Genomic DNA, 24,538 nt, shown 5'->3' with positions numbered 1-24,538 from the left:
CTATTTAAATGAATACAGAATACCAGGTTTCCATGGGGTCTCTTGAATGTTCAGGACAAATTTATTCCTAATCCAGTGAAAATTAGTGATAAGTGAGGCTGAGAATACACATACAAAGAATCACGCTGAAATTTGGCTCTGGGGCAAAACTTGAAAAATTCATAACTTTAAATTTTGTAATGTCTCATGAATTAAATGGAAGTTTCAACTTGAGTCTTTTTGAGAAAATCCATGACATGAACTGGGAAAAGTTCTGGATTTTGTGAGTTGGCATGGAAATGATGTTTCTTTACTTTATTGACATCTATAGTTGTTGGTTATTAGTGGCATAGTAATATGTACAAATATTTACATTGATTTAAATAAATAGGTTATAAACTATAAAAACAGCATTAAGAAAAACTATTGGAAACAAAAAAAATCTATGTCCCAGGCAAAGTTGTCTCAGTCCTTGTACTGAGGTCTTGTGACCTGAAAAAACTACTCCACCACCTGGTCACTGCTTGTACCTGGTTACTTTCATCGCTGACAGAACATTGAAAAATGTACACTGATTTAAAGAGTCTGAAACCTCAAACTCTAAGTACTTTTACCTTTAAACTATACTCAGCTGAAGTACTTCAGTACATTTATTTAGTGTTATTCTGATGGAACCCAACTGTTCCTCTCTTTTCCCCCATCCTCCAATACCCACGTTGCCACGCGCATCTCGGAATGTCTGGCAGACATCTCCGCTTGGACAACTACGCATCATCTCAAGCTCAACCTTAGTAAAACTGAACTCCTCTTCATCCCGGGTAAAGACTGCCCTCACATGGACCAGTCAGTCACTGTTGAAGACGTCACGGTATCGCTTTCATCGACTGCGAGGAACCTCGGCGTAATCCTCGACAACGGACTATCCTGCGCTTCCAACATCACCGCGGTGGCCCGATCCTGCAGATTTGCCCTCTACAACATCTGCAGGATCCGGTCTTTCCTCCTTACCAATGTCACCAATCACTCGCCATCTTCTGCAAAAGACTCAAGACTCACTTGTTCAGACTTCACCTCGACCCCGCATAGCATGACTCCCTCCCAACCCCCCCACCCCCAAAAAAATAAAAATTTAAAAATTATATGCACTTGTATGTTCTCACCCTAAGCACTTACATCATAGCACTTTTGTAATTATGGTATCCTTGATAAATAGCAGCTACTTTGCTCGGATGAGGGCTTAAAAATTGTTTCTATCTTTTCTTTTCTACTTAATCGACGGTGATATGTTGTGGTTTCTTTCTTGTGACAAATGTATTATCGCTTTGGACAAAAGCGTCTGCTAAATGCCCTAAATGTAAATGTAGTGTAAACTCATAGTGTTGCCACATTAAACTGCAGTTCATTGTTTCACACGTTCCTCTGAACAGTAATTCTCAGTCCTGCTGAAGATGGAGATTCTGCACCATTTCCTTCACTATTTGTAATTGTTGTTGCTTAGTCTAGATACGTATTAATGTAGAAGAAATAACCCATACATGATCGGTAGATGGCAGTATTGTCACACGTTAGAGATTCGGTGTAAATCTTAAATGAATAACTCAGGCTTGGAAAGTGTAAAAGTAATAGAATTTTTCTTTACCTTGAACAAGAATTTTGATGGCGAATGAATAAAACAGTTACTTTGTATTGATTTTAAAGGGTGCTGCAAAGGTAGTAGCATTTAATGCTCAGTCAAATTGGTATCCAGGCAGATTTATGATCCCTGCTGTTATCTGCCAGGCTCCCCACTTGGGGAAAGGGTTTTTTTCAAAATCATGTGTGTTTGTGTCAGGGATGTGACAGAAAGGGTGCTTCACACTGTAGTGTTACTTACAGTCCATTTGATGTTGATGTCCACAGCTATTAAAGCAAACAAGTCGGTACCAATCAAAGATGAGGTCTGATTATTCCCAAACTGTAGAACAGACCCCATCTCCACCATGTGGGGGTGTCATTTGTCCTTTTGGCCGTGATAATCTCACCAGGCCTTTATTGTAAATCCTTTGAGACGTTCGTCCTTCTTTTGGAGTGGTCAACCTCCCCAATCTGGATAGCATCACTATGATAGTTTTGTGGCTGTTAAGTGGGGAGGAATCAGTTTGTTGGAAACAGACCTAAAATTACCTACCTAATGTAACTGGGCTGAGCTGTGTCTGCTACACATGTTTTTAATAGTGTGGATACGTATAATTTTGGCCACAGCTCTTACTCACTGTGAGTGGCAGCACTTGAGGCAGGCCAACGCAATACTGAGACAGTAGCACGCTATGATATTGTGGATGTTTGAATGCTTGCATGAATCATGTTATGCGTCTTTCTCTTCTCCTAACTGTCTCAATCTATGTCAGGGTATTGCGGGGACAGATGTGGCTAAAGAGGCATCTGACATCATCCTGACTGATGACAACTTCAGCAGCATTGTCAAGGCGGTGATGTGGGGACGAAATGTCTACGACAGCATCTCCAAGTTCCTGCAGTTCCAGCTCACAGTCAACGTAGTGGCTGTCATCGTGGCCTTCACTGGGGCCTGCATCACTCAGGTAGACAGATTTATTAATAAACATATATGCTGACACACATGCATTACTGCACACACACACACACACACACACACACACACACAAAACAGACACACATCTTTGCTCTAAGCTAATATAAGCAGAGACAAGCTGACACACATGGAAACAATTACATATGTTTAATATGCAAGGAATACCTTCTAACATTATAATAATATTGTTTGCAATGCACTGAAAGAGTTAAATACATAAGTCACGTCTATTTTATTTATGTAGCCCAAAATCACAGATCCAATTGCCTCAGTGGGCTTTACAATCTGTACAGTGAATGACTCCTGTGAATGACCTTAGACCCGAAGGATCTCCTCCACAACAAGAACACTGTCAGACAAAATATAAAACTGACACACATTTCTGTCTAACCCACACTGATCTGATCCCTGTTCTGATCTTAACATCATAGTCCCTCATGTGTATTAACAATGATGAAAAGGCAAAAAGAAAAAGAGGACAAGACCACCAGAAGAGTGGAAGGTGTCACAGTGATCTATATACTTTCTGATATTTTATTTTGAAAAAATATGTTATTTGAGAGAATAATCAGCGGCAAGTACTACTTTTATTATCACTACTATTATTACATTTATAGTATTACAGCATACAATTACTTGGAATAATTCTATTTTTTCTGGCATTGCAATAATAACTTGAGCTAAAACCAAGCTCTTTTGTCATGGTAATTCATGCTGCAGAACAAACCTGTAAGGAACAGTTTCTGGTCAGGCCTCTCAATTGAAACACATAAGAGAACTGAGAACCCTGCTCAAACAGCTGAGAAAAAATCCTGTCTGCATGGGAAAAAAAATGCAGATACATTGAAGTCAAACTTAAGAACAGAAGTGCGAAAACTGATATCTTTACAAACCTTAAGGAGTCAGCGGTATCCCCGTTTCATCAACGGTGTAACGTTCTGCTACAGCGGATTTTGCAACATCTTCATTACCATCACAAATGTCTTAGCATGTTAAAAAATAATGTGCCTGTCATAACATGCAGGTAAAGGGCTAAACACATACTCATAGAACTTAAGTTTCATTCATTATCCGTTTTCCTCACTAATGCCAACTCCAGCAACACAAACGTGGAAAGTAAACACATAAAAAGAGTGTCTATTTAGGGGCTCTCCTTCAAACCTTGTAGATGGTTTGATTAAAATAATTCTTGTCATATCTCAAATTTCATAAAAAGCAAAGATTAGATTAATCTCCGAAATCAAAATATAAATTTTCGTAACAGAACTTAATTTTCTCTTCTTTTATCTCACAACCCCACTGTATACACAGTATATTTAGTCATTCAAATTAGCTCTACGATTATATGTAATAATATATTAGTCCCAGGGGTCATTTTTCTGCATAAAGAGTACTTTGATAATTTAAGCTGACAATACTTATGTACTTTTTCTTAAATAAGATTGTAAATGCAAGACTTTTTTTTGCAATAGAGTATTTTTGCATCACTGTAGGCCACTGCCCTCTGCACACTCAATGCCTTGGTCCACTATAGCATTTAGATATTCTCAAAACACTGCGCACATAAAAAACAGACGTGTGAGAAGCTAATGGGGCGCACAGAACAGTATCCGCGTGCATATATGCGGTCCAGCGAACATTAGTGTGACAAATGCGAGCTCAACCTCCCCACGAGCTTCAACTGCTCGATACTTGCCAATGCCAAGTTGATATTTGAGACTTTGGGTGGAGAAAAAATAGACAGTAGTGCTGTCCCATCCTTCGATTGGACACCCACAGTCTCAAACTTTTGTAAGTTGATGTTAGCTTTTTCATGTTAGCTTTTCTAACATGAAAAAGGCATTTTAGCTAGCAATAAGACAGTGTTAGGTTTATATTGCAAACAATTAACAAGACCTAGACCTATAATTAATATTTGGGTCGGCTGTAGCTCAGGAGGTAGAGTGGGTCATCTAGTAATCGGAAGGTTGCTGGTTCAAATTCCTGGCTCCCCTAGCTACATGTCAAGTGTCCTTGAGCAAGATACTGAACCCAAAATTGCTCCTGATGAGCAGTTGGCACATTGCATGGCAGCCTCTACCATCAGTGTATGAATGTGTGTGTGTGAATCTGACAAGTGTTGTAAAGTGCTTTGAGTGGTCAGTAGACTGGAAAAGTCCATTTACCATTAAAATGGGATCTGTGAAAGATGTGAACTCAGTGTAAGACTTACATGCTGCAATATGATGGCCCCATAAAAAAGGTTGTTAACTACAAACTTTCAATTTTGTTATGTAACCCTGTGTGGTATAATGACAAAAAAATTACCTCAAAACCTTGACAGCGGAGACACCATAATTAAGCTCATCCATACAAAGTATGAGCACAAGCTCATGGTAAACAACAATGTCAAACAAACAGATACAAGTATGCAAATAAGCAAAGGGGTGATGCTAGTCTATCATACAACAGCAGTCAGAGTCGTGATATGTTGTCATAGAAACAAAACCCGTGTGCATTGTTTTTTCTCTCAGTGCGCCAACACTTCTTCCCAAAGCTCCCTTGTGGACTATGTGGACACAGGCCCTAAAACTACACAAATTAAACAAACTATATGATCATACTGATAGATTAAAAGTCTTAAACACTATTGTTTTAACACAAGAACAACTGTTAATATTGGGAATCTGGGCCGTATGAAAAGGCCACAATCACCAGCAGTTGGTTAGTGTAGCCAAATTCATAGGACCATGATTTGTGACACAGGCCTCTGGTTGCAAATCTCCTTGCAGGACTCTCCTCTGAAGGCGGTGCAGATGCTGTGGGTGAATCTGATCATGGACACATTCGCTTCTTTGGCCCTGGCCACCGAGCCCCCCACTGAGGACCTGTTGCTACGGAAACCGTACGGCCGGAACAACCCGCTCATCTCACTAACCATGATGAAGAACATCCTGGGTCATGGAGTGTACCAGCTGGTCATCATCTTCACCCTGCTGTTCATAGGTGCACACACACACTTACACACACAATCCAGCAAGCAATTACACTACTAGTCAACTAGCCTCAAATAGCTGGCTTTGATCAATAGATTACTAGAACACCGTTTGCCTAAACCCAACCCTTAATGTGCTTTTAACCAAAAACAAAAAAAAATGATGCCTTGGTGGTGGAGACATATCCACACACACACAAATACACGGCTACATTAGCAAGTAGTATGTGTCCCACAGCATATCAAATGCAGTTCCTAACTAGAGGCCATCCTGCAATGGGATCACACCTGTTGCAACGCCTGTCACTCAGTGGTCACTACTACATAATTACATTAGTACTCAATGGTCAGACCATGCCCATCTTTGAACTTGACCTTCATTTTGATTCAACTACACACCTGTACAGTTTCATGACTGTACCTTGCACAGGTGTGATAATATCACGCTGACAAAATCTATCCACGGACACACATAGTGAGACCTGGCAAAGTACTCAAAACTGCTTCTGTGGAAGTTCCTGCTACAAAAGGTGTCTCCAGGACCACATTTTCCCATGATGACACACACAGACTCAAAAATCAAAAACATTACCAGCCGACGCAGTTGCAGCTGGTAATAAACAACACAGCAGATTTTCCATTTTTCACACCTCATCTACTCCTTTCTTTACCCTCTAGGCGAGCGCATGTTTAACATCGACAGTGGCCGCAATGCACCGCTCCACTCCCCTCCCTCTGAGCACTACACCATCATTTTTAACACCTTTGTCCTCATGCAACTTTTCAACGAGATCAACGCTCGCAAGATCCACGGAGAGAGAAACGTCTTTGACGGAATATTTGCCAACCCCATCTTCTGCTCCATCGTTCTTGGGACCTTTGCCGTGCAGGTAAGGTTAACCCATTTAATCTCTGTATTGTTTTCTTTGTTTTGTTGTTGTTCTTTAAGTCTTTGAGTATTCAGAAAAGCACTATAGAAGTACAATATATTATTATTATTATTATTATTATTATTAACGCTGGCTTTAGATCATTTATTTTTTTGGCTCGCTTATTTATTTGATAGTGACAGTAAAGATATGGAGAGGAAAAGGACGGGGGGGATGGTAAAAGAGAGAGTGCGATTACATGCAACACAGGTCCCTGACTGAAATTTTGTTATAAATTAGTTGTACTTAACTTAACCTGACTGAGCCTCTCTAATGCTCAGTTGAAGAATGTTAGGTTCAGACACTGGACCAGACTTCTTTAGGAGGTGACTTCTATGGGCAACAAAATGATCCTTGGAATATGGTATGTTTATGGTATTTTATTGTTGCTTGGGTCCAGCAGAGTGACTGAATGGAATCATGTAAATACTTACCCCTGAAAAAGTCTGTTTGTAATAACTGTTTGAAAACGTACTCCATCAATGAATTAAACTACCAAATGTTTGTGGTCATACAAATGAGGTCTGTGCGTGTGCCAAAAAATATTCAAAAGAAATTAAGCCTGGACTACACCTGCCAGTGTGCAATTTCCTTTTGTAAATCCCAAATCAACTTGGTATCAGCACATGGATCAGCCTCAAACCCCACCCTCTGTGAATTCTTCCATTCACATTGTCCTCTAGCAGCGTGAAGTCAGTAAAAGTCTTTGCATGCAGCAGTATGTTAGTGGCACTGCACTTTTTATATCTTTACAGCGATTTGACTGACTGCTTTACTCGCCAAAATGATCTAGGCATTCATTCATGCCCCACCATGGGACATCATTTAAGATTTAAGTTGGCTTATTTCTTTTACAATTGAAAGGTGTTTATAGATTAGTATATATATATATTATAGATAGATATGACACTATGGTTTAAATTATTATGATAACATGGATCTATAATAAACGTTTGATATTAAGTGAATAAAAATGTGAGATGAACAATTATGCAAAGAATAAGGCCTGTCACATTTCATTTCTGTGATCTGGCTTCAGTTCACCACCTCAGTGTCTGAGTCGCCAGTTTTCCCTGCATCCGAACTGTGGGCTTTCTCATCTTCAACAGAAGGGTGCTGCGCTTTGGTGATGACCTGTGCTGTCTTGGCCAACTTCATAGTTTGTTACAGTACAGAAAATTAATGCGATAATCTTAAGGCCCAGACAGGTTGTTAGAGAGGTGGACCACCATGGGACCTTATTGCTGAACAAATATGGATGGTAGTGAGAGGAGAGAGACAAATTATTTTTTGATTCCGTTTGAATTGAATTGAGTTTGAAAATATTATTATAGTAATAGTATATAAATAATAATATAAGCTAGCTCATAGAACTGACTAACTCTCTTTACAATGAATGCTGCTGTAATTGAGGCCAGAGTTTTGGCTGATTTTCACCTGTTGGTGACGTATTTTGAGTGAGGCGATGTTCACTGAGTGCTTTCACACAAACTAAGTCATATTTTACCATCTTTACAACAAACTGTCACTGTCTCGATTTGCAAAACTATCTTTTAAATTGACAAACATCGTATGTGTGATTATGGCTCAATTCAAGTCGGATCAAAAATCAAGTCCCATGAGGGGAGTAGGAAGTGGAGAGACTTCGCCCGCTATTGTCTTTCACAGTATAACCCAATTTTACCCCAAATACATGTCCAGATTTAGGATTCCAAACTAAAGAACCCTCAGAAGAACTGTTTGTCCAATGAACTCGCAGTCAATGCAGAAGAAATTCACTGAGCGGGAATTGTAAGTTTACAAAAACACTGAGAAGCAAACAAAGACAGAGTGAGAGATGGAGGGAAGGGAAGAGGGATATTTTCCGAAGCTTTTCAGTTCTCTGTGGTACTGTACATGTACATGTACATGTGGTACATGTGGAGAAATGAGAGAAGACAGAGAGCTTGAGGGCGATGGTAGTGATCAGGAGGTGGAGAGTGACAGCGACATTTGAGAAGGATTGGGAAAAGAAGAGATGACAGAGCTGAAGACTGGAGACAACTTGACAGAGGTAAAAGGGAGAAATAAGTAAGAATGAAGGATCTCTCCTCCTTGCACAAAGTAATGATTACTGTATATGATACAGTGTATCATACTCCCAGTGAGATTTATGACTGTGCAGTTTGGTTTCAAGATGATAGTGTCACTCTGATGAGCCTTGTTCCTGCTGTAAATGATCATGTTGCTATATAAAATTCTGTCTCTACATCCTCTGAGGCAAGTAAGCCTATAGGAGCCCCATTTTTAACTTTATCCCATTTTAAGGCATTACAGTAACACCACATTATAATGCAAGTTTTGCTGTATTTCCTGTTAAGTGGGTTAAATCAATATCATGGTCTTGAGAATAGTCCTAAACTCTGATTTATAAGTCTAAAAATTCTAAGTAAAACACTTTTTACTTAGTTTCCATCCACTTGAAAGAAAATGTATATCATGGCAGTCTTCAGTTCCAATGATTTCTACAGCTCTCATTTCTCTGTGATGATGAGTGGAACAAAAACTACTTTATCACAAAAACATTTACAAAGTTTGGTTCTGTAATTTAACTTATTATAGGTCTTCTGAAAATATGACAAAATCTGCTGGATCAAAAATAAACATAGAGTAATTCTTATATTACTTTCAGCCATTTTCACCTCAGTTAGCTGCTTTTGATAGCCATCCACAAGCTTCTGGTCGTCCTCAGCTGAATTTTAACCACTCCTCTTGACAGAATTGGTGAAGTTCAACTTAATTGTGATAGCTTCCTGGTAGGACTTGTTTCTTCAGCACAGTCCACATGTTCTGATGGGTTCAAGTCAGGACTTTGGGAAGTCCATTCAAAAACCTCAATTCTACCCTGATTGATCCATTCCTTTACCACTCCTGATGTGTGTTTGGGATCATTGTCCTGTTGGAACACCCGACTGCACCCAAGAGCCAATCTTCTGCTGATGGTTTGAGGTTTTCCTGAAGAATTTGGAGATAATCCTCCTTCTTCATTATTCCATTTACTTTCTTTAGAGCAGCAGATCCACTGGCAGCAAAACAGCCCCACAGCATAATACTACCAGCACCATGCTTGACAGTAGGTGTGGTGTTGTTGGGGTTAAAGGCCTCACCTTCTCTCCTCCAGACATATTGCTGCTCATTGTGGTCAAACAACTCAGTTTTTGTTTCATGTGACCACAGAGTTTTCCTCCAGAAGGTTTTTTCTTTGTCCATGTGATCAGCAGCAAACTTCAGTCCAGCTTTAAGGTGCTGTGTCTGGATCAAGGGCTTCTTTCTAACATGGCAGCCTCTCAGCTCATGTTGATGTAAAACACACTTGACTGTGGACACTGACACCTGTCTTCCAGTAGCTTCTAATTCATTGCAGACCTGCTTTTTGGTGGTTTTTGGTTGACTCTTGACCATCCTGACCAGTTTTCTGTCAGCAGCAGGTGATAGTTTGTGTTTTCTTCCTGATGGTGGCAGTGACACAACTGTGCCATGAGCTTTATACTTACAAACTGTTGTTTGTACAGTTGATCTTGGGACCTGTAACTGCTTTGAAATGGCTCCAAGTGACTTTCCTGACTTGTTCAAATCAATAATGTGCTCTTTCAGATCAATGCTGAGCTCTTTAGACTTTCACATTGTAGTGTTTGTGGCTGAGTCTAATGGGTGTATCAACAAGCCCTATTGAAATGGGTCCAGAAATGTCAGTAGCTGTTATCAATCAGAATCACTCAGAAGAAGTTAAGATGCTACGAAGAACTTAATTCACACAACTTTCTATAATCACCTAAATTGATCATTCAAGTTACTGTATGTTTATTTTTGATCCAGCAAATTTGGTCACATTGTCAGAAGACCTATAATAAATTCATTACTGAACCAAACTTCATGAAATTTTTTTGTGACAAAGTAGTTTGTGTTCCACTCATTCATCACAGAAACATGAGAGCTGTAGAAATGATATACATGTTCTTTGAGAAGACAGGGTAACATTGATCAAATTCTAAGTGTGATTCTTTGCACTCCCATAACATTGACAATGTGTCAACGCAGCCTCTAGATTTCTCAGATCTCAATCTGATCGAGCATCTGTGGGACTTGCCAGAACAAGTCTGATGCATGGAGGCACCACTTGCAACCCACAGGACTGAAAGAATCCTCCACCAAGGGCCTGGTGGCAGACATCACAGGACACCCTCAGAAGTCCTATGTGTATGCCTTGATGGGTCAGAGCTGTTTTGGCAACATGAGGGAAATCTGCACAATATTTTGCTCATCTCTCTGGTCTTCACACCTAAACCACAGCTTCCAAGAGCTCCTCATAGGATGCTGATTGGTGCCAACCACTGTGTGTTTAGCTCATAGCTTGAAGCCAGGCAAGATGGATTTACAAGATTACATGATCATTTGATCTTGCTAATCCAGCTGTCTTGCAAGGTAAATTACATACACAAACAGATTTTCATGACCTGATGTTAGCGAAGTCAAATTTTGGTTAACTAAGAGTTAACTATACAGTTACAGCCGCCTCGAATTTCCCCTACCATCGGGTGCCAGCCTGCTGTTTTTTTAAGCCTCCACTTTCATAGTACATAAATAAAATGGTGGGGACTTCCGGTTCATGACCTTCCTCTATTTTAGCTAAGTACTAGATGAAAAATGTTCTTCGTAGCATATTAGGGGATGAATAGGCAGTGTAGTAAGAGATTCTTGCTTTATGTGTTATCAGCACAGGCAGGTTTAGACAGTTTGATTGAGATTTAGAGAGGCGACTCTCGCCCTTGAGATCTATCTGTGCTCTTTGTGTCTGTGGACGCACACTGACAAAATTCTCTAGTTGATTCAACAACCCTGCAGCTGCCAGATGAGTGTGGGGGGCTGGGAAACCTGTTGGGATTGCCATTAAATAAGAACAAAGAGATGCACTAATGCTAATAATGTGTTTGGCCTCTGTCCCCTCCCAAAATACGCAGAGGATGTTTGTGAACACACTTTTATACACTGATTGCAGCTCTTTTATCATCTGCCACTGCGTGAGGAATTTCTGATTATCAGAAAAAATTATACAGCGCAAAGACAATCATTTCTGCTGAAAATATGTCACCTAATAGCGTAATAGTCATGTGTCTTGTAACCACCCACACCCAGTGAAATATTCAAACCAAATACTTCAAATACAAATATGATCACGGACCGACCATATTACTTTCACTTTCTTGCAGTACTGTTGAAAAACGAAAAGCTGAAGCAAAATATTGATGACCTCATGATATGGCAGCCTCTGTGTGAGAATCACACTCTCTCACACACGTAAAATACTGTATGCCTATGATACAGTAAGAGCAGCTGACTTCACGCTGAAGTAATGCTTTATTTTTCCATCATCACTGCTCCTCCTGGTGGATGGATAAACCATTGCAACTGGTTTCCACACATGGCGCTAATGGGCATTACGATTGACCCCACGTTCACTACGTCATCGAAGGGGATCTCATTTCAGTCACGGACTCTTCCAGGTCCAAGCACGGACCTGTCATGGACCAATAAGGGCCCCGTCACGGAGGAACGGGAAGTTTTAAGAGGCTTTATATGTACCTCATGAATAACAAACTACAACACTCAGACATAAAATGTCTGCATGTGTTATGTTTGACTTTCATTAGATGCAGTAGCGATTACAGTCATAATGCCACCTTGTATAGGAGTTTACAATCACGTCTCCCTCGTATAACTGTTTACATTTGTTTACATTTTCAAATTGCACATGCATAATTGCACAGCTCACGTTTGCACTGTTTTTATTATTATTGTTGTTGTTGCTTTTTTCTTTATTTTTCATATGCTGCCTTTTAAAATTGCTTTTATTTTGTATATTTTTGTTGTATATATTATATATGTATACAGTATATAGGCATTCTGTGGACAGCAAAGGAAGAATTTTATTGTACAGGGAAACATGTTTCCTTACTGTGTATATGACATTAAACACTTTGAATCTTGAATCTTGTATATCTTACTTTGAATTGTGATGGACTAGAGGATAAATGTGTTGACTGTATCAGGGTTTTTTTTACAGTGTAGACTGTGGTTGGTGCAGCAGCACGAAAAGGAGCAGTGCTGGTTTCTCCATCAAAACTGTGACACAATAATGATGTTCCTCCTTGTGTTTCTGCTGCAGATCGTGATTGTGCAGTGGGGAGGGAAGCCCTTCAGCTGTGCTCCTCTCAACGTAGAGCAGTGGCTCTGGTGTCTGTTTGTGGGAGTTGGAGAGCTGCTCTGGGGGCAGGTAAGCCGCTCTTCAGCCTGCTGAGTCAAACCACACTGAGCAAGTGTAGGCTGGCAGGCCTGGTTAACCTAGAGTTTTCTGTGAGGTGAAGCTAAGGAAACATTTTCACACTGACTTAGATAAACCCTCTGATGTATTGTGTGCTTAGATTGATAGTTGAAATAATCTATTACTATCCGGTCCATCATGCATGTAAAATGGTTGGAATAGCTCCGAGTGGCTCACTATAACACCATAATACTGTCTTCTGGTCAAATGTCAATATAACAAACCTGGCTTCCAGGTGATCGCCACGGTGCCGACAGAGCGCCTGCCTTGCCTGAAGGAGGCGGGACTGGGCCTGGAGCCGGGGGAGGAAGAAGGGGAGGAGCTGGCAGAGGATGAGGAGGAGATCGACTGTGCTGAGAGAGAGCTGCGCCGCGGACAGATCCTCTGGTTCAGAGGCCTCAACCGCATCCAGACCCAGGTACCTTTTAACTGGACCAACAAAACAAACCATAACTGAACCCTTTTCACAGGAACACACACAGATATCCAGACCCCACAATGCCTCAACCAGAAGCTTCATGTCGTCATGACACACAAGCAGTTTGTTTGAGGTGAAGTACAGATAGATGGGGAATGTGCCAAAAGTATGATAAATATAGGATACATGAAAACCAAAGACAATATTATGTATCACAAAGAACATGAATCTGAACATAAATGCCTAATGGCTTTAGCTTTTTATTAAATGCTTTAGGATAAACTACTCATTATTTTGGAGGACAAAACAATTTCCATTGTTCTGCAATTGTGTAGTAACACTGCCTAAACTAGAATGGCACTCAGTCAAGTGTATACCTCCGCCAAGGCCCAACAGTGCCCTTTAATTCAGTCAAGCCCAATCCAGTATCAAATAATACATATTTAAATCTGCTAAATTGGGATCAAATTACATGACATTGTATATACAATGATAAAGAAAGTGAAAAAATTCTGGATCCCCTTAATCTGGATCCACACCAAAAGCTAATGGGGTCTATTCTGGGCTAAGACGCATCCTCCATCCAAGTTTGGTGGAAATCCATTTGGCACATTTTGTGTAATCCTGCTGACAAACCATCCAACAAACCAAAGACACAGGCTAAAACGTAACCTCCTTGGCGGAGGTAATAAACTGCCAGTCTTGTGACCTTAACACAACTAAAGAGATGTTTGGAAAGAAAGAATGTTTATTGACATTATTGACTCTTCCATTGTAGTTCAGTTTAATCACTGCATCTGATTTGTTCTTACTCTTCAACAGTCAGTCTTCTCTCATCCTGTCTGTGCTGTTCTTCTGACTTGTGCCAAACATAATGATCCAGTTTTTTCTCTCCAACACAGCTAACTCTTCTGTTCTCTAAAGCTTTCTCTAACTCGGAAGTGGTATTTTAGACACTTATAAGCATCATGAGAGAGGATAAATGCTGTGATTTTGTGTGTGTTGCTGCAGCGGCACTTGTGTGTATGAGTGTTTACACAATGTGTACAGGCAAATGCCAAGTAGACAGGCTGTTGACTTGCTTGATTGCTTTAATTGATTGATTCTCGCACTGCTTTGTGTGGGAATGGACATTAAGACAGCAAAACAGCATCAACAATCTGCTAACAGCCTCCTAAACAGTGTGAGAGAGCCGGTGCAGACTCTCTGCTAAAGTGCCTGTCTTTGCGTAAAGTGGTCAGGTTTCATTAAGAGGGTTTTGGTCTGAGTGTGCAGACAGTAAATACACATGCAAGCATACACACACAACCTCATGCAGTAACACAATAACCATCATTAATAAATGGTACATTTATAGTGAATGAATTATTTTATTATTTGTTAATAATTATTTCACTGTTAACAAACAATGGAATGCTTCATGAACCTTTTATTTAAGCTGGGGTTGGTAATTCTGTTCAGAAGCTTTTTTAATTATATTTGTATAAAATCTCTTAACATCCAGACAGTAATCAAAATATAAAACGCTTTGGAAAAAAAGGGAAAAAATCCATGGTCTGTGGCAGCGACAGGGCTGTAATAACTTCATCCAATCCATTTTCCAGCCTGAAAATATTGTATGGACAGTCTACCTGTCCATCAATCTATCCTTACCTGCCCACCCTGCGCTGACTCACTCACTGCACGTGACCGGAGTCAATTCACTAGTGATGGTATACTCGATTCCTTTTACTGACTTGAGTTTGTACGAGTCACTCACTAAAGTGAATCAGGTTTTCGAGTCACTTGAGTCAGTCACCCAGAGTGTGCGCCACGGAATGTGAGTTTCTCAGGTAAGGGAGGGGCTCTACGAGCTGGGAGGGAGAGCGAGTTAGCTATGAGCTACGAGTTGCAGCTACCGAGTCCTGAACGGTGCGGAGCAACGAGTTTCTCGAGTAAGGGAGGGGCTCCACGAGCTGGGAGGGAGAGCGAGTGAGCTGTGAGCTACTGGGTCAGTCAATCGTTCTTTTTCTGTATCAGCCTGTGATACAGCTCAGCTCGGGGCAGAAAGGAGAGGAGACAGGGGAGTTGAGTTGAAATAATGACCAGAGCCGTTGCTTCAGCCACGGAGCTAATACAGCAATTAGCTTGATACATTTACGCAATTGCAGTTAGAATAACAGTTGTGTGGCATGTCTCCTCTTTGCAGTTAGCTGGCGGTAGCAGCGGTGAGTCAGTGAACGAGTTAATGCAACAATGACTCGTAACTCCCGAGTCAGTAAAAAGAATCTCGAGTTTTGAACGATTCGTTCATGACTCGCACATCACTACAATTCCCCGCCCTGCTGGAGCTGTGGCAGGGTGAGCTCATTGGCTGTGTCCAAATTCAGGGGCTGCAGCCCACGAAGGGCGCATTTGAAGGCCAATTACGTCACAACGCTGCGCGAAGGCTGTCCAAATTCGAAGGCTGCTCCACATGCAGCCCACAAATGCAGCCTTCCCCACCCTCGTTTAGGAGGACGCACCGCTACTATCCTTCGCGGCCTCACATATCCCAAGATCCTTTGCGCACCGCTGCTCAGTCCCGAAACAGAAGAGGAAGCAAGAGAAAATGGCGACATCAAGTGGCGCAGACATGACATTCAAATTTAAGTAATGGGTTTATACTCGGTTTTTACTCATTTGAACATCCAACGCCAGATATGTTAAACTTCAAGGGACTATAAAACCTCCAAAGTTTAACTTTCAGTTAAAATACGTGAAGCTGGTAATGCTATGGTAAACATAGTTGTTTTTCACCAATGGGTTAATGTTTATTTTGTAATGTTGATAATTCAATTCAGATTTGACACATTGTACACACACAAATAAATGTACACGTTTGATAGATTTGAACCAAAACAGACTTTAATGCATGAACACCTGGTGACGCAACCAGGAAATACTCCGAAGGCTCGACCGTCCCATTTAACAACGGTGGATGTGGCCTTCAAGGTCTCTCCGAAGGACCCGGCCCTCGTGGGCCGCAAAGGCCGCGTCCTTGAAGGCTGCAGCCCCTGAATTTGGACACAGCCATTGTTTACGGACAAGAATGGCAGAGAAAGTACAGCCACACTTTTCATGATCAGCTGTACCTACAGCAGCTTGTACTGCCAAACTGAGCAAGAAAAGAAAGACCGACCTGGAGAAGGCTACAAACAAAAAGAAGTTGGAGAGCTCAAGAGGTAAAACGAGAGACAACATTGAAGTGGCTGTTCAACGATGGAGACAACTGATGGAGTCGAAGGCCTGAAAACGGACGCCATGGTAGCCGTGTCTCTGTTGGACAGGTAATGAGCTGGTTTGTTTTGGTCGACTCGGGGGACATGTATTATTACTCTGTTTTATGTAGTCAACGTAGCTAACGTTAGCTCCTTATGTTGCTGTCGTATGTATTAGCCCAACACTAGTAACGTTAGCATTGTCAGCTTGTAGCTAACGTTAGCTAGCTAGCTATGACAGACTACTGCCGTATGAAACATATTTACATGTAACGTCACCGTTTACACGCAGCCCAACGTTTACACGTACTGTGGATCTAATCCATACAGCAGTGCTCACACATGCCCTGCTACCCTGGGCTGTTTGGACATTAGCCAGACGAGCTGTATGTGAGGGGCGGACTCATTCTTGTGTGCTACACGTGTGAAAGGCCAAGTCCACTGTTCGGAGGTCCTGGGAAGATTACATATATCTCTGAATATAGTTTGCATTGTATTTGTAAGCAGATGTCGTTAGATAGTATTTATATGAAGTTCATTCATATTGACTTTGAACTAGACGTTTTACAAATGTGCTGATGTATCCTGTTTCTGTGTCCTATAGTTATGAGAGGGACACATCAACATCCACCCTCAGTTCACAGCAGAACCATGCCCTGATGTTTCCACTATTTCTGCAGTCTCTCTGACAGGTGAGTGTAACTTGATGCTGGTAGCAACATGGATCAGACCACTGTTATTCATGTAATATTTATCTTTGATGGATTCATTTCATATATACATGTGTCCTTCCTTTATATCAAGTTGGTTTGCTTTATGTGCATGAATGTGCTCCTTAGAAGGGATACAATACAAAAAGGAATGGCATCATTTCATTAGCTGCACCAGGAAAATGCTTCAAGTACTGGTCCTAGCAGTCACATGTTAGCCTACTGCTTGAGACTATTTCATATTTGTAAGACATTTTTTAAGAAAATAGATACACAATGCACCTGACAATCCCTTTAAATAATCACTTGCCACCCATCACATAAGCATCACCCACCTAACCACAGACTTCTATTGTTACTTTTTTTACATAGCAACAGTCCTGTGTTGTCTTTACAACAAAAAGTCCAGAGCTAGAGTAGTAAGTAGAGCTTGTACACACTACTGTCAAAATGCATAGTAAAAATAATAAAAACGTGAAACCATGTAAATAACTCTGAAAGTAAAGTTTTGCTAACCCCCCCCCCCCCCCCCCCCCCAAAAAAAAAAGTAGAACTGGTAAATATGAAATGACTGTAAATGGTGTAATTGTGATGTAACAGAGGCTATTTCTGGTTGTTTTCAGGAATATTTGTTACTGCATGAAATGCATCCGAAGTTGTGGTGTTATAATAAATTGAAAGTAATTTCAAGGTCCTTGAAAAGCTGTATTTACTGTCAGATAAGTAATTGTGTTATTCTTTCTACAGGACAATCACTGCAAAAACCGTACAGGATTGAGACCGCACCGACATCAACAGCCTAACCTGTTGGCCAACACTGATCTGTGTTTATAATCAGTCAAGAAACCTCTGGACGTCCTTCCTGTATATAGTTGTTAATGCTAATTGTACTGTATATTGTCTAAATGATAAAAGGTCAACTATTTTTGTTGTGTTATTTATTTACATGTGTTCCAAAAAATGGAATAAACCAGAGTCTTACCTAATTCAGTTGTTATTATTAGTGCATCATGTAAAGTGTAAGAACTGTAATGGGATGGTTGTTTATGCTGGAAGTGTAAAGAAAAGGCATTTATCATATTTAAAGACTTTATTCAAACGTTAGAGATAATGCAAAACAAGGAGTAAATACAGAGTGACAAATAAACAGGTGTCAGGTAAAGTTCAGCACTTGTTGAGATTGCTCCAAATGTAGTCCTTGAATTCTGGTCTGTAAAGCAACAGATGAGCAACATGATTAGATATTTTCATGGAACAGAGCTTGACTGTCCTCAGCAAACTGTGAACATATACACTTTCAATGGTCAATACTTAAATTTTTTTGAAGTACCAGCCCTTTATCTTTCTTTACATGTTTCTTCTTACTGTGTTTATTGTTATACACCAAAACACAAATTCAAATGGTGAAAAACTGCTTGGCAAAAAATGTGATTCTGATTAGGGCACTTGAGTGTCCAAGTCACACGCCTGGTCAATATACTGTACAAACACAAATAGTTAAGTTGTAGGTGGTGTTTATGAGAAAAAAAAGCACTGTAATCCTGCTCATGTGCAGCTTGAAGATCCTCTACTCGACGTGTCATCTTTTCTGAGAACATCTGCTCCTTGACCCATCGCAGTCCCACGTCCACGGCCTCTGCTTCCACTTCCTCGGATACTGCTGGTTGTCCTGTCGTCCTCTCTGACGTGATGATATGCTGCACTCTGGCGTGTACTTGTCAACTCCTCAGGTCAAGACTCTGCTGTCCACTTACATCTGAAGGAGAAAAATCATTCCTTTGAGGACAACAATGTAAACTTCTTGGCCAGAGAAGACAGATGGTTTGAAAGAGGAGTTAAGGAATCCATCTATGTCAAACTGGAACGACTGTCTTTGAACAGAGGAGGTGGCCTAAGACATTACTTATCACCCACCTACAATGCAGTACTGAGTTCCCTCCCCAGACAGCTTAACAACCATTCACACCTGAGCTCACCTAGCCCTAGCAACCCACATGAAGGCCGATTAAGTCAACGACCCACCAGTGGCCCTAACGACTCTGAAACTCAGAGCTCACACGTGTCCTTAACGACTCTGTAAGGACACTCCCACACAGAGTTTAAAAGCCTGCAACTCCCCTCCAGTAAGTTAGAACTGAAGAAGCCTCTTGGATGAGAGGTGAAACGTCTTCAAGAAACTGAAACATGTCCAGTTGCCTACGTTACAGCAACTAGACATTTTTTGTTATATTTGTAGAAAATCTCTTCCCAACAACTTCCTGACAGCAATCAATAAATCTGACAAATGAAAAACACACAATCCAGTATCTGTGGCTGTCACAGGCCTCAACAAGCCCATCCAGACATCTCATACAGCCTGCATGAAAAGATTGCACACACTCTGCCCATGCACTGATTGCGCATGACTGCAGTATTCCAGAACTATGTGGTTATATTGCTAAAGCTATTAGCAAACTTGTCGTACAAGAATGGCAGAGAAAGAGCAGCAAAAATGTATCTTTGCCAACATACTAGCATGACAGCGGTGAGTACTAACAATAACCACAAGTTGTTATATTCATCATGATAATGTTAGGTGTTTTCTTACATGTGAGTGAGACATGAGGTAGTTGGACGTGTTAGTAATCACAACAATGTGCTGAGCTCACAGTACACAGCCACTGAGCCTGCTCTTCAGCAACTTGCCAACTCAATAGCACTAAGCACACAGCCCCTGAGCCAAAGTGAGCTGCAGCGGCAGTGACAGACTGTTGTTCGGCCGCTTACAGAGTAACACAAAGCACGCAGCCACTGAGCCCTGTAAAAGAGCTGCTGCAGCAGCAACACACTCCCTTAGCGGCTAAAACACTAGTAGTGAGTAGCTACTAGTAGGGAGTAACTGTCGCACTGTATAGCCTTTTAAGACTGAAGACCAAAACAGCTTAGGGAGCTTGTTAAACGTAGCAAACTTAGCACACATTTGTCTGCTGACAAGCAAGAACTATGGGGCAGTGTGCGTTTATGTGTTTCAGGGGAGTGGCTCTGAAATGAAAGGATCCAACTTGCTGGTTTCTACAATCTTACCATTCCCACCTTTAAAGTTCCCATGAAGTCAAATTCTCTCTTCCTGCACTCGGGGGTGTATATTGATTTTTCATCAAATAAACGGACCTCACCCATTACAGTACAAAAACACAACTTTATAACTTCATTCAGTGATTTGTTTAGAACTGGGTCATGTTTTATGGAGAAATTATATTCTGGTTTTCTCTCTGCTGCCCTCGGGCTGCTCTGCCTTATCTGAACAGATAGCTTTACTCTCAATGAACTTCTCCGGACCATGGCCGTATGTGGCCTCCGAGAACGATGATGGAGGACACTTACAGTACTGAGGTGATTTATGGAGTTTCCTGGCAGACAAATACTGGTAGCTTTGTTGCTAAAGTAAGCACTAACGGTTGCTTAATGTAGTTAGCTGCCGTTAGCTCAGTGAGCGGTCCTTGCTAACTGAGCCCCGAGTTGCCAGGTTCCAGCAACACCACCTCAGTATGATATTCCATTTATCAAACCAGCCTCCATCTTCTCGAAGGTGGTGTTTTTACAGGAAATTCGTAACTATGCCGAAGCAACTAGCATTCTATTAACCGTTTCGTGGGGACTTTAAGCTATTGTAAAAGTTTATATCAGTTGAAACTTTACAAATTAAAACAACAATTACTTACTAAGTTGTTTATAAATCAATTCATGGTTTATTAACAGTGAAATAACTATACGTTTACCATTCATTAGTGATGGTTATGACTGTGACTGAAGCACATTTGCCATCAAAGGGGATTAAAATGGTGTTCCTATCATCTCTACTGTTACAGGAAATGTTTAAAGAGATCACCACACACACACACACATACACACACACACACACACACACACACACACACACACACACACACACACAGATGCACACTCAGACCGGCCTTTTCTGCCCTCACTGAGTGCTGCTATTTTGTCTCTGTCCTGCAGATGGAGGTAGTGAGCACGTTCAAGCGAAGCGGTTCGTTTCAGGGAGCAGTGAGACGGCGCTCCTCCGTGCTCAGTCAGCTCCACGACGTAAACACTATCTCTACCCCCTCTCACGTAGCTCTCTCCACCGCAACAGCCAATACCAGCCCAGCCCCCGGGAGTGAGTCCGCCGAACGCATGTACACACATTAACACACACACACACACACACACACACACACACACACACACACGCACACATGCACACGCACACACACTTGCAGGCACTTTATCTCCCGCTCACTCTCATTCAAGACACAAATACACACACTGCTGCACGGCACGTGGACTGCAGTATTTTTACTCTCTATGGTTGTGTCCCCTCCGGCTCGCTCGCTGCTCGTGTGTGTGCAATGTCTCCTTTATTTTTTTCTCTTATTCTCCCTTTCAAACAGCACCCAGTCCTGACCGGCTGTGTAGTTCTGGTTGGATCTGGTCTGGTCCAAATCCAGGTCCCAGTCTCAGTCCAGAGTTCATTTTTGTTGTTGAGTGTTGGTGGGTACAGGAGGCAGCTCACTGTTCTCTCTCTGTCCGAGGTGTCCTGACAGAAATGGAGAAGCATTGGCTGGAAAGACAGAAAGTGACTCATGTTGAAAATAACAAAAATAATCAAATTTAATTAATGAAAACAGTTTGATATACTCTGACAAGGCAAGGACAAATCCTCAAGATCAGAGAGCAAATGGCAGCTCCTCCTGCACCATGTGTTATTTCCTGTCTGTGAATGAGGTCAAGCGTGGTTACTGTGGTTGACCCCCACTGTAAACATCTCTTATGTAAAGGAGTGTTGTCATATCTTTTCTCTATAAACCAAGAGAATATGGTGTAATTATTCTGTGACTCCTGTTGTAATGTAGAAAATGCAATGATTAGATTTCACTGCCATAGAATTCATACTCATTACCAAAAGGCTTTTATATGGCTTCTGCGATTCTCTAAACTGTAAACCTTCGAGTATAAAAGCCCTATAACACACTGCTGTTTCCAAGATGACAGTAAAAAAAGTTCCCTCTTCTATCGCTCTTGCTTTCTTTCTCCTTCCTGTGCTCCTCTCACTTTTGTCCGGTGCTGCAATTGTTGTCAACTGGTTATTTTTGTAACAGTATTTCCAGCTCCGACGTCACAAGTTTGCCCCCCACCCCCCTCCGATGTCCTGATTTTTCTCTCTGTCCAGTCTGTTTTCCCCCCTCTCTCTCATCACAGTTCTCTCCTCCTCTTTTTTCTATATTTGTGAGATATTACAGGTTCCCTGTTTGCAGAAATATTCTGTGAAATGTGTTCTTATTGTTCTTCACGATTAGAGTTGTTCTTTTGTAGAGGTATTTAGATTGTCCCAGATCTAAATACAGGCTCTTGTGTAGCATACTGATAAGATTTCTTTAGTAGGTTTCTCTTCATTTTTCCCCCTTTTTTTGTATCTTACTTTATCTTTCACCTCATCCCTTTTTGTCATCCTTCCATCCCCTAACTAGAGTAGCATCCACCCCTCATGTTTCCTCTTGATTTCTTTGTATGTCAGTTCCGCACGTGTCTGTTTGTAAGTGTGTTTATGTGTGTGCATTTCCTGATATATTCGAGAGCCAAAGTTTGACTTCTGTGTGTTTCTCTGTCAGTGTATGAGTGCTGTATGTGCTTGTATGCTTTTGTATGAGTGTTTGTGCCTGTGTGTGTGTGTATGCATGCGTGTGATTGTGCTGTCTCTTCATTTGATTGTCTTCATCCGTCTTCTCAGTTGCTTCTCCTTACCTTCCTTGCTCCCTTCCCTCCTTTCATTTCACGCTGCCTTCCTCCATCACCTGTAGGTGTAGATACAGAGAGGCCAAAGTCGGCTCTGCTGCTGACACCTCATTGTTGTGATCATCTTGAACAGACACTAGAAGTTACCTGGACTTTAAGTACTTTGGAAACACATCTTTCTCTCCATCACTTTACAGCATCAATATAATAGTAATACAATAGAATGTATTATATCAACATTCAGCGCTGGCTTTAAGATTGGCTGCCTGATAGCAAAGTCAGGTAATATGACAGAGGTGTGGAAGGAGGGATGTACAGTCAAAGTATGGCCCCACCACTGCTAGCTCATTGCTTGCTTTTTCTATTCTTTTTCCTTAATTCGAAGAGCTGGTTGTGTCCAAATGTATCATGCAGCAGCAGTATGACACGTACTTTCATTCTGAAGTCATCCTTATGTGGTTCAGTTCCTGATAACAAACCAAATGAATTTGGACAAACACATGGGACGAGGAGGGAATGTGAAGGAGCAAGCATTAACTTTGAGTTTAATGTGACCCAGGATTGCTTCTCTGACTCACTTTAGCCTGTGGTCAAATAAAATGTGTTCCCATTTGCTTTACTTTTAGGATGGGGTGCAAAAAGTGTCAAATGAACTTTCAGCCACAGAAAAGTATATCACACTAGATTTTACTTACTGTAAAGGATATGTCTGGTGATATTCTATTAGTTTCTTATTGTCAACAAATCCCATGAACCAGTTCCAAGACCGAAACCAGCAATGATTGTATCCTACTAACTGTCTTATGTGTATTTAGACCCTAATATTTTTTATTCTTCTGTCATAGAGCTCCATTAATCATTAACAAGCCCTTGACCACCAAGAACAAGCACTATAATGTTAATGATAATGATCATTTTGTGAGTATCCACACTGAAGAAAGGATAACATTCTCTAATTCTGTTATTAAACACGTACTGCACATTCCAGCTGTAGCTGGGACAGTGGCTATTGATGACCTGTTACTGTATGTTGTAAAGAAAAGAAAACCCAAATTCTTTAAAGATGAGAGGAATAAGGAGGATCCAACACTTTTTTTAAAAGTCAACATCAATTATCCTGGTGATTGTCAAAGAGGACATCAGTAAATACTAAACCAACTTCATTACGTGCTAACATAAGCTATGCTACAACTGCTGACAACTTGTTTATACATGGCACTATAGGTCACCCTATATATTATTGTACGCCTTGTAGTAGAGGGTTCCTGCTCTGTCTCTTTATAAACTAAGGGGTCCTTGGCCTGAAAAATGATGAAGACCCCTGCTCACATCTCTGTGAGGCTTTACTTAGATACAACAGTGCTTTGAGCTAAATGCCAACGTCAGAACATGCTCACAATGCAGATGTTAAGCAGGTATTCTGTTTTCCATGCTCATCATCTTAGTTGATAGATAGATAGATAGATAGATAGATAGATAGATAGATAGATAGATAGATAGATAGATAGATAGATAGAAATTAGGTTATCATAGCAGCAGGTACATTCAAGTACAAATACAATCAAA

The 24,538-nt window shown here is 41.0% G+C and overlaps 1 protein-coding gene and 1 long non-coding RNA gene across 2 annotated transcripts in view; both read left to right on the top strand.

The window, feature by feature from the left end:
* The window catches only part of atp2b3b (ATPase plasma membrane Ca2+ transporting 3b), a 76,939-nt gene that overhangs the window by 46,166 nt on the left and 6,235 nt on the right, over positions 1 to 24,538 (top strand). The window contains 5 exon segments of the mRNA XM_073470051.1: positions 2,367 to 2,558; positions 5,341 to 5,554; positions 6,222 to 6,433; positions 12,675 to 12,782; positions 13,066 to 13,248. Coding sequence (XP_073326152.1) covers positions 2,367 to 2,558; positions 5,341 to 5,554; positions 6,222 to 6,433; positions 12,675 to 12,782; positions 13,066 to 13,248 — 909 coding nt within the window.
* On the top strand, positions 16,305 to 18,030 carry LOC141000279 (uncharacterized). Its single transcript, XR_012179525.1, has 3 exons — positions 16,305 to 16,556; positions 17,092 to 17,179; positions 17,945 to 18,030. It is a non-coding gene; the product is annotated as an uncharacterized lncRNA (long non-coding RNA).

This window comes from Pagrus major, chromosome 7 (genome assembly GCF_040436345.1).
Source record: "Pagrus major chromosome 7, Pma_NU_1.0".
In the NCBI taxonomy this organism is placed as follows: Eukaryota; Metazoa; Chordata; class Actinopteri; order Spariformes; family Sparidae; genus Pagrus; species Pagrus major.
This window is presented reverse-complemented; position numbering and strand designations above follow the sequence as displayed.